An 11000-nucleotide genomic window follows, 5' to 3' on the forward strand; every position below is an offset into this window, starting at 1 on the left:
CCCGCCTCGGCCTCCCAAAGTGCTGGGATTACAAGAATGAGCCACCGTGCTATGCCTCAGCCTCCCAAGTAGCTGGGACTACAGGCACACACCACGATACTGTTACTTTTTATATTTTAGTAGACGGAGTTTCACCATGTTGGCCAGGCTGTTCATGAACTCCTGGCCTCAAGTGATCTGCCTGCTTCAGGCTCCCAAAGTGCTGGGATTATAGGCGTGAGCCACCACGCCCGATCTATCTGGGTTCTCTTTAAATCATTTGAAAAATTGAAAAACCTGGTAATACTAGTTGCAAGTCTATATGGCAACAATTAGTTTTAGCGTTTTAATTTTTTTATTTTTCATTTTTTTTTGAGACGGAGTTTCACTTTTGTTGCCCAGGCTGGAGTGCAATGGCGCAATCTGGGCTCAATGCAACCTCCGTCTCCTGGGTTCAAGCAATTCTCCTGCCTCAGCCTCCTGAGTAGCTGGGATTACAGGCATGCGCCACCACCCCGGCTAATTTTTTGCATTTTTAGTAGAGACGGGGTTTCTCCATGTTGGTCGGGCTGGTCTCGAACTCCCGACCTCAGGTGATCCACCCGCCTTGGCCTCCCGAAGTGCTGGGATTACGGGCTTGAGCCACTGTGCCTGGCCTTAGCCTCTTTTAGAAGGGGCATGCACTGTCCAGGCTACCCAGTCCTCAAAGAAACAAGAATTTAATTATTAAACTCTATCCATTTCACTCATTTTTGTTACCAACTTGGGCTCTGCAGGCATTTAATTTCCAGTACACCCCAAGCCCTCCCTGACTACAGTTTACAATAAGCCTTTAATATGTAAATAAATACTGTCAATCTCTAAAAGTAGATTGGGAGATGCAGTGTTCCCCAAACTTGTTTGAATAGGTAATCTTTTCAAATGCTGAATACATTTTAGAAATGCTGATCCATAGGTAATAATAATTTATAAATATTATAACCATATAAAGGATCTTTAGGCCAGGGTGGTGCCTGATGCCTGTAATCCCAGCACTTTCAGAGGCCAAGTCAGGCGGATCACCTGAGGTCAGGAGTTTGAGACCAGCCTGACCAATGTGGTGAAACACCGTCTCTACTAAAAATACAAAAATTATCCGAGCATGGTGGCCGGCACCTGTAATCCCAGCTACTCGGGAGGCTGAGACAGGAGAATTAGTTGAACCTGGGAGGTGGAGGTTGCATGAGCCGAGATCATGCCACTGTACTCTAGCCTGGGCGACGGAGCAAGACTCCGTCTCAAAAAAGGAAAAGAAAAAAAAAAAAAATCTTTAGATAAATACCAAAACATGAAGGAAGGAAATGGAAACTACTTACAAATATTAGTCCTGATATCAATGAAGATGTCCCTGTAAGTGCCACATAGAATTTGGGTGTCAATGAATTTAAAAATACAGTCACTGTCAAAAGAACAAGAATCAAAGTTTTAAAAAATGCAAATTTAATGTACTTAGGTTACAAATATGCGAGTATCTTTATGAGTGATTTGACTTAAGTCATATTAATATCTAGTGTGAAATTCACTTGAAAAAGTTTTAATTTGTATACATAATATACATAATGGCTTATAACTATTCGCAACAAATCAAAATGAGGTAATTCAGCTTGCTTTAAAGAATAAAACTAAAGCACTTATAAGTCATAATTTAGACAAGAACTTTTGCAAGTCTGTAAGAATAAGAAGATAAACAAACATGCTTTTACAAAGGAGGTTCAAAACGACTCCATAATTATTTTGGTAGGATACAAAACCACTGTCTCAAATTAGAGGGAAGGAAACAGTGTATGTATTTGGCATATCAGCTAGAGAGGCAAAATGGCTCAAAGAGAACAGCAACAAACAGAAATCTCCCTGACTTACTGAAATCCTGGAGCAGATTGTTCACTTCAAATAATTATCTCATAAGTACGGTGGGTTTTAGAAAGAAATAAAAAATCTGGCCAGGTAGGATGGCTCACTCCCATAATCAGAGTTTTGGGAAGCTAAGGCAGGAGGATCGCTGGTAGCCAGGAGTTCAAGACCAGCCTAGGCAAATAAAATAGACCCAGTCTCTATGCAAAATTTAAAACTCAGCTGGTCATGGTGGTGCACGCCTGTAGTTCCAGCTACTTGGAAGGCTGAGGCCAGAGGATCGCTTGAGCAAAAGAGTTCAAGGCTGCAGTGATCCTGCCACTGCACTCCAGCGTGGGTGACAGAGGGAGACTCTGTCTCACAAAAAATAAAAAAGAAAAAGTAAAAAAGCAAAATCTATAGTAATCAACTATTCTCATCTACATGTATATGGTTAACATGTAGAAAAATAAATGACAAGTCGGCCGGGCGTGGTGGCTCACGCCTGTAATCCCACCACTTTGGGAGGCCGAGGCAGGCGGATCACGAGGTCAGGAGATGGAGACCATTCTGGCTAACACGGTGAAACCCCATCTCTACTAAAAACACACACACACACAAATCAGCCAGGTGAGGTGGCGGCCGCCTGTAGTCCCAGCTACTTGAGAGGCTGAGGCAGGAGAATGGCATGAACCCGGGAAGCGGACCTTGCAGTGAGCCGAGATCGCACCACTGCACTCCAGTCTGGGCGACAGAGCGAGACTCCGTCTCAAAAAAATAAATAAATAAATAAATGACAAGTCAATCAGTAACACTGTGCATAGAAACCGCCGTTAAACACTTCATTCACCTGTTACAGAGATGCCAACTTAGCTCTTCAGTTTAGCTTATTTTAGTGTGCTAGTTATATTTGAACTTGATACCTTATCCTCCAAAAAAGTCAAAATATTTCCGAACTTTACCTCACAGTCTTTCATGCTATCTCTGAACAGGAAAGGGGACATTTGCTGCCTTCTGCTACAGAAAAATCAACCACTGTACTGAATCATATAACAGAAATACTTCTATCTTGTTCTGAGGTTGCTGCTCAGAGCTTGAGTGAAATATAATCACATGGTAAGGGGATCTGGGCCCTAAACACTTTATCCCGTCTACAACTAAAGAATAGTACAGTATATGAGAATCCATCAGGATCATCACTTCTTACATGTGTTAGTATTTTCAGCACAGACTACATAGCAAGTGTTCTACAGATGTCGAAAGAACTAGCAAACGGACAGTTGTTTGTGGCGCTCTCTCACTTCCTGTACTACATTACTCAAGATAAGCCTAAAAGAACAGACAAAAATATCACAACTATTTCTTAACAGAACTATTTTAAAACAAGAGAATCGTCAATTAAAATCATGCCATTTTCTTTCTCTGAAATCTTTAAATTACAGATGTGCTCATCTTTGTTGCCTGGATATGAGTTCTCTCAGCTGGGCGGCGAGAGACTCAAAGCAGTGACTTTATGGGATCCTACCAGAGGTGGGGGAGCCAATATAAATTACGTATCCTAATCTGAGAATGCACCCTTCTGTCCTAACACCTGAAGCTTATAGCTTGTCAGGTGGCTTTTCCACGGAAAAACAAGGACATAAGAGAAAGGACGGACCTTAAGAGTTCTAGGGAGGAGCCGGTAGAGGCAGCAGGCTTGACAATCAACTGCAAGGTTGCAGTCCAAAAGAAAAAGAACCCACTTGATCGCTCATCATCGACTCTTCAGAGGCCCTCTAGGACTACCGAGAATCTCTTGCCCTTTGGCTCTTGCCCCCGACATCTCTCCTGGCCCCCCGCCCTGCCCCAGGAGGTCTGGTCCTCTCACCCGCTGCCAAATTCTCACACAGCCTCAAAGGGATCCTCAGAGCGTAAAGCAGCCCCAGCCCCGCCACGAACCACACCGAGGCCCTAGTCCCCGCCAGCCCGGCTCGCAGTCGCTCCCTCCAGCCCAGCGTCGGGTTTAGGCCCGGGACAGGTGCAGGAGACGGTCTAGCAGCCGCGGCTTCACCCGGGCCGCCACCGTCCGCCATCTTGCCGCTATCGCAGGAGCCAGGAGCTGGGAGGGGAGAAGGACAGGAAACCGGGAGTCGGGAATCCTGGGATAGTGGCGGACCTGAAGTTGGCCTCTCTGAAGGCTGAGTCCTGGGGAACCGGGACCGAGAAGATTTCGAAGGTGGAGGAGCGTGTCTCAAGATTGAGGACACCTATTCCTTCGTGGGGCAGGGAAGGGGCGGACAGCAGCGCCTGTTCTGGAGGAACTGGACTAAGATGTGACCCCAAAGTGAAGTGTTAAACCGCTTCCAAACGAAATGAGGGTCACCTTTCACACCCCCGCCCCCCGGGGTTGGAAAAGCCACCGATGGTTCCAGCGGCCGAGCAGCTCTTAGAGCTTTGGATTCGGCTGTCGTGGAGATAACGGGTACCAGAAAAACTGCAACAGCAACTTGGTCGGATGGAGGCCAGGAGCCAAGAATAATCGAAACACGCTGCCAGCACCCATTAGATGGATGGGAAATGAGTGTAACTCATTGGGAAAGATATTAGACTTTAAATCACCGAAGGCAAAGCCTACTTCCTGGGACGCGGACGCGGGCGCGGGCGCTGGCACTAGGAGACGTCACTCCCGCGCATAACTGACATGGCGCCCTCTTGGTCGGCGTTTCCGGGCGGGTCCTTCCGACGGCCCCCGCGGTGATTCCATCACTCGGCTTTCTTCCCGGCCTGCCTAGCGCCCACAGCCGGGCTGGGCCAGAACAGCCCAAGATGGCCGACTTCGATGATCGTGTGTCGGATGAGGAGAAGGTAAGGGGTCCGCCTCGCTCTCTTACCTCCTCCCCCGACAGGGAACTGGGGCTCGGCCCGGCTGCGTTGGGAGCCTCGCAGTGTCCCCAGGAAAAAGAAGCTTCTTTGTCAATGCTGACATACGCTCTCCGCAGTCGGGACGCTTCCCTCTTACGGGGCTTTCCTCTGCCTCACGGTGGCCCCAGTTCCTCGTTCCTCGACTCTCCTTTTCTCTCAGGCCTGAGGCACAGCCCAGGGGCCTCCCTGCGAGGGAACAGACGTTTCCTTTATTAGATCGTGACTGTGGACTTTTTTCCTGTAATTTTGAGAGTGGGTGGTGGTTATGTTGCTACATATCAAAAAGCAGTTATTTTACCGCCTTTAGCAGTTGGGGCTAACCCCCATCCCCCCATTTGTAGATATAATTGGGGTTAGTTTAGGGCGAGTCACTTCCTGGTCAGGATGGCCTCTTCCTTTTTGCTCCTCCTTCCTCAGGAAGTGATTTTGCTGTCACGACTCCTTGACAAGGAGAGGTCCCAAATGTTGTCCACCTCACTACACATGCAGTACTTTTCTCAAGTACTGTCGCCTGTCTGATTCGCTATAATAAATCTGTGAGCCTCAGGGCATGTGCTTCACAATTTGAGCACCAGTCTTTCCCTGTAGACACACCCTTTTAACGATAATTTTTGAAAATTTTGTTTCTTGTTAACAAATGTAGAATAGCTGATGAATTTTCTTAACTTCAAGAAAGATTTTCTGTAACAGATAATAAACTGCATGTTAACACGTTCAAGACTTGACAAAGCGTCCTGCCTTCTCTGGTGCTCCACTGTGGAGTCTGATTAGCTGAATTTGTCAGTGTGCAGTTTGTATACTTATTTCTTGAAAAGCGTCTTAAATACAAGAGCACATTCTAAGGTGGAATAACTTTTCTTCTGACAGTTGCACAGTTTCATAACAGTTTTGTCAGGCTTTTCAGTAAGTACATGATTTTAGGGCACGTGGAACTTAGAATGACCTCACGAGACAACTTACAAGAATTATGACATTTGTCTCCTGCTGTGGCTATTGGAAAATGTGTCCCCTTGAGTGCTCTGTAAATCTACCAGGGTGTTTTTTTAAATAAGAAGTTGGGATGGGGAGGGGACTGTTATGATCCATAAGTCCTCTGCACCGAATAACTTGATACATCATACCTACATATGGCATGCCATTTTGAAATGCTTAACAAGCCATTGAACAACAGCATTAGATTTTCTCTTATTTGGAAACTGATCTTCATACGTAAGATTTAGGACAAAAACAAAGACATATATGAACTTATGCTGGAAATCAATCTATAATAAATTGTTCTAAGGCAAATAGTTACTATTCAAATAAAATTAAGCAAAAATCCTGTTATAATACAAATCCTGTTACAACTAAACAAATAATTTTTTTTTTTTTTGAAACGGAGTCTCGCTGGGCTCACTGCAACTTCCGCCTCCCGAGTTCAAATGATTCTCCTGCCTCAGCTTCCCAAGTAGCTGGGATTACAGGCACCCGCCAACACGTCAAGCTAATTTTTGTATTTCTTGTAGAGACTGAATTTCGTCTTGTTGCCCAGGCAGGTCTCAAACTCTTGGGCTCAAGTCCATCCGCCTCCGCCACTTAAGTACTGGGTTTACAAGCGTAAGCCACCGCGCCCGGTCAAAATTCCACAAATAATTTAAATAATAAACTTAAGTTTATTGTGCCTACGTGATACACATTGACCAGTGTTGTTGGATTTTTGTCTTCGATACCAGGTTAGAATGCCTTTAATTAAACTTGGGAAAGTATATTTTTTAAAATGCCAATTAAGCTGTCTTTAAATACTGGCAGTGTTTTAATAACATTAACGTGTTGGGTTTTTTTTGTTTTGTTTTGTTTTGAGTTGGAGTTTCGCTCTATCACCCCGGGTGATGTGCAGTGGTGCGATCTTCGCTGCAACCTCTGCCTCTCTGGTTCCAGCGATTCTCCTGCCTCAGCCTCTCGAGTAGCTAGGATTACAGGCGCCTGCCACCATGCCTGGCTAATTTTTTTGTATTGTTAGTAGAGACAGGGTTTCACTATGTTGGCCAGGCTGGTCTCCAACTCCTGACCTCGTGATCTGCCCGCCTTGGCTTCCCAAAGTGCTGGGATAACAGGCGTGAGCCACTGCGCCCGGCCAGTCTTGGTTTTTTTAATAGCAGATCTGTGACCAATTTCGTCTTCTAGCATAGTTTTTTTGTTGCCGAATATATTTCAATATTGCTTTTTATCTTGGTTACATTTTCTAAAGGCAGTAAACCTTTAGAAAATTTGGTGATAATGAATGGACTCTAATTTCCTTATAAATATGTATGTAAAAGCTAGTAAAATCATCTATTCTCATAACTGCTGAAGTTTTTTTAATCACTTTGTAAAAAGGAAGTTGGGTTTTGTTACCTGAAATGGTCATGATGAGCGATCTAAATAAAACAGGAAGTTGAAAGTGTAGTAACTTTTAGAAATAAACGTTTTAGTTGTAGCTTTGAGTTCACAGTTTCTGAGAATGAACCTGAGCTCTTTAGTTACATGCTTAGCAAGACAAAGATACCATAATTAGGAAGCCTGAAATATGAGATGAATTACTTCTTTGGGTTCTTTTCATTGTCTGTTTTCTTTATTTCATTCAACATTTGTAAAACGTAAAAGCAAAGATAATTTTCTGGAAAAAAGTGTGATTAGCATATTTTTTCCCTTTAGCCTAACTAGAAGAATATTTGTGTACAATTTCAAAAGTATGGTAATTGAGAAGTTATGCTTTCAGCTTAGACTAATGCTTTCAGTAATAAGGTGACGTTTTCAGTATTAAGAAAAACTACATGCTTTCAGTTTAGACAACGGTAGTGGTTTTAAGGCATTTTTGAGAATCAAGTTTATCAGAATTATTTAGTAGAGCTGTAGAAAATGCTGTAAATAGATGAAATATGAGGGCTCTGTTAGAGCATATGAAAAATATTTATACTTTTTTTTGAAACAGAGTCTCGCACTGTCTCCCAGCAGGTTGGAGTGCAATGGCACGATCTCGGCTCACTGCAACCTCCACCTCCCGGGTTCAAACGATTCTGCTGCCTCAGCCTCCCAAGTAGCTGGGATTACAGGCACCTGCTACCACACCCAGCTAATTTTTTTTATTTTTAGTAGAGACAGGGTTTCAGTATGTTGGCCAGGCTGGTCTCAAACTCCTGACCTCATTATCCGCCCTCCTCGGCCTCCCAAAGTGCTGAGATTACAGGCGTGAGCCACTGTACCCACCAAATATTTATACTTTTAAACTGGATCCTTGATTATGTATTACCTCCGTAATTTGCTAGTTACCATTGTAGGATAAAGCAAGCCCTAAAGATTGTTTGGTGTGGCCGTTTTCTAACGAGTCATCAATTAATATTAAAACTGTCATTCTTCCATCTTCACTTTTCAGTTAGCTTTGCTGAGAGGTATTCATATAATCTGTTAAGAAATCCTAGGACAGGCTGGGCTCAGTGGCTCACGCCTGTAATCCCAACACTCTGGGAGGCCAAGGTGGGCGCATCACCTGAGATCGGGAGTTCGAGACCAGCCTGACCAACATGGAGAAACCCCGTCTTTACTAAAAATACAAAAATTAGCTGGGCACAGTCGCGCATGCCTGTAATCCCAGCTACTCGGGAGGCTGAGGCAGGAAAATCGCTGGAACCTGGGAAGCGGAGGTTGCGGTGAGCCGAGATGGCGATATTGCACTCCAACCTGAGCAACAAGAGTGAAACTCCGTCTCAAAAAAAGAAAAGAAAAAGAAATCCTAGGACAGGAACATAAAGCCTAATAAGCAGGTGTAAACTCACATGTCCAGTCTTTTGTTAGTAGTATTGATTTATCATAATTTCTTCCAGAACACTTGGCTGTTTTATTATGACCGGGCTTAATGCTAAACAAAGTAGTGTAAATTTGTCAGAAAATTCAGATCCCAGGTTTTTCTGATTGTGTAGCCGTGCTTTTTTCACTATACTGTTCTTTTCCATATAGCTATGAATGAAAAACCAGAGTAGAGGCTTCCATCTAATGGATTATAAATGAGGTAGTATGGGTCGGGCGTGATGGCTCACGTTTGTAATCCCAAACTTTGGGAGGCCAAGGCTGTCGGATCATCTGAGGTCAGGAGTTCGAGACCAGCCTGACCACTATGGTGAAACCCCGTCTCTACTAAAAATACAAAATTAGCCGGGCGTGGTGGCACGCCAGCTACTCAGGAGGCTGAGGCAGGAGAATAGCTTGAACCCCGGAGGCGGAGGTTGCAGTGAGCCGAGATCATGCCATTGCATTCTAGCCTGGGCAACAGAGCAAAACTCCATCTGAAGAAAAAAGGGGGCGGGGGAGGTATTATGATGTAATGGAAAAGAGTGATTGTGAGTGTTAGATTTGGCCTTTCCCTGTCGTGCTTCTAGTCACCTTGTGACTGATTTTGGAAACATCACTTAACCTCTATGGGTGGGCCTTAATTTCCATCTAAAATAGAGATGTAGGGGGGAATTGGATCAAACCAGCCCAAGAAAATTTAATTAACTATTTCAAACTCTAATGAAAAATCTGTATTTTAAAAATTGAAACACTAAAATGTTCCAGAAGGTTCTATTCATTGCTTTCCTACATTTGCCCTGATAAGAAGACTGAGTTCTTTGATGACTGAAAGCATGTGTCTTTATCTAGTGCCTAGCATAGTGCCAAGCACACAGTGTAGGCACCGCCTATTGTTATGAAAGAGAAAACAACTTCATTAATTCTCATATCTCCCCAGTTCACACCCCTTCATCTCCTATAAAACAACCCTTCCCCCACAATTGTTTCTGTTAGTCTCTAGGTGTTTCTTGTGGTCAAGAGTACGTCCACAGCTTGGGTGCCTCTGTGCATTCCTTGTATCTGAGCATCTACTGACATCATTGGTGCCCTGCTGTGCCACTGCTGGGAACATTTGACCCCTCTAGGAGCATCTTCCTAATAGATCCCATAAACTGCAAAGCCTTATGGTTACCAAAATGATGGTGTGTATGTATAAACTGGAGCCTTGCAAAGCCCCTAATGAAAGTATTTCCTTCACCAGCTGGAAGTACTCTCCTTTAGTGAGCAGATTAAAACACACACCTGGTGTGTGTTTTAAAGAAAAAGGACCGAAGAGAGAAAAAGTTTCCAAGGCATGAATGAATTAAGAGTGACAGATGCTACTGAGATAGAAAGATGAGGACAGAGAAAACAGCACTCACTCTGACAGTATTCTTTCCAACTGGATTTGGTAAATAAGAGTGAGAGGTACCTCGAGTGAGCAGTGGGAGAAGTCATACTGGAAGGGGTAAGCAGTGATTGACATAAGAAAGTAAAATAAATTCAGGTTCATCCAGACACCCCCCTAATCTTGCCTTGACCCAGAAACATTGTGGTCACAGGGCTTTCAGTCTCCCATTCCCATAAGAAAGCTTCCTAATTATGATATCTTGGTCTTGCCGAGCATTTAGAGGGCCTTCCTCTGTAGCCCTCCAGATAGTGATTTGAATTAAGTAAAGCTCTTTTTAGATAAGTGTTCTAGTCCAGTCTGAAATCAGCTTGTTGGTCTTTTTGGCACTGTCATTGCCCAGTACCAGCACGTTCTTGGCTCCTTGCCACATCACTGGCCACAATGTGGGAGGCAAAGGCAGTGAGCATTTCCAGAGTGGTGAGATGAGGCGAGGTCCACACAGCATCTCTGAACAGCATGTCCACACAGGGCTCAGAGTCATCGTGCTGCATGTCCACCTCATGTCCACAGTATCTGAGCAGTTGAGATTGGTGGAGTGGACCTTCTAGTTACTCATCACCTAGAGGAAGGTCCTCATCAACTCCACTTCTCAAAGGGGTGGAATTGAACCTGAACCTGCTTGACAGATGAGAGCCCAAGCCTAGCCAAGGTGGCTGCCATGGTGACCCTTGTCCTGAAAGCCATTTCCATTAATTTAAAAATTGTAGGTATATAGGAACTATAATAACAGGCTTAAAATTGAAATTTGCTCTGTGTGGTGGGTCACACCTGTAATCACAATACTTTGGGAGGCTAAGCCGGGACGATCTCTTGAGCCCAGAAGTTTGAGACTAGCCTGAGCAACATAGTGAGATCCCTGGCTCTTCCAAAAAAAAAAATTAAAATGATGGGAAAGGGCATGAGTAAAAAGTCCTCTCCTGCCCCTGTCTTCCACCCACCCAGTTTCCCTGACAAGTAGCCAATATTACCAATTCCTCTTGTATCTTTTCTAATTCTATGCATATACAAACACACTTTT

At 44.2% G+C, this 11000-nt stretch overlaps 2 protein-coding genes across 5 annotated transcripts in view; one reads left to right on the plus strand and one right to left on the minus strand.

The window, feature by feature from the left end:
- ST7L (suppression of tumorigenicity 7 like) overlaps positions 1-4450 on the minus strand; it is a 106881-nt gene extending 102431 nt beyond the window's left edge. For 2 of the 4 annotated variants that reach the window (XM_012000760.1, XM_012000758.1), the window contains exons 1-2: positions 3716-4450; positions 1335-1417 (exon numbers count right to left, since the gene is read on the minus strand). In XM_012000760.1, the coding sequence (XP_011856150.1) occupies positions 1335-1417; positions 3716-3920 (288 nt within the window). In that variant the 5' untranslated portion in view covers positions 3921-4450. The remainder of the gene's footprint in view (positions 1-1334; positions 1418-3715) is intronic. The other 2 variants (XM_012000759.1, XM_012000761.1) reach the window with 2 other exon arrangements.
- The window catches only part of CAPZA1 (capping protein (actin filament) muscle Z-line, alpha 1), a 50391-nt gene continuing 43000 nt past the window's right edge, over positions 3610-11000 (plus strand). The window contains exon 1 of the mRNA XM_012000756.1: positions 3610-4692. Coding sequence (XP_011856146.1) covers positions 4654-4692 — 39 coding nt within the window. The 5' untranslated portion in view covers positions 3610-4653. The remainder of the gene's footprint in view (positions 4693-11000) is intronic.

The sequence above is a fragment of the Mandrillus leucophaeus genome, unplaced genomic scaffold, assembly GCF_000951045.1.
Source record: "Mandrillus leucophaeus isolate KB7577 unplaced genomic scaffold, Mleu.le_1.0 Scaffold64, whole genome shotgun sequence".
In the NCBI taxonomy this organism is placed as follows: domain Eukaryota; kingdom Metazoa; phylum Chordata; class Mammalia; order Primates; family Cercopithecidae; genus Mandrillus; species Mandrillus leucophaeus.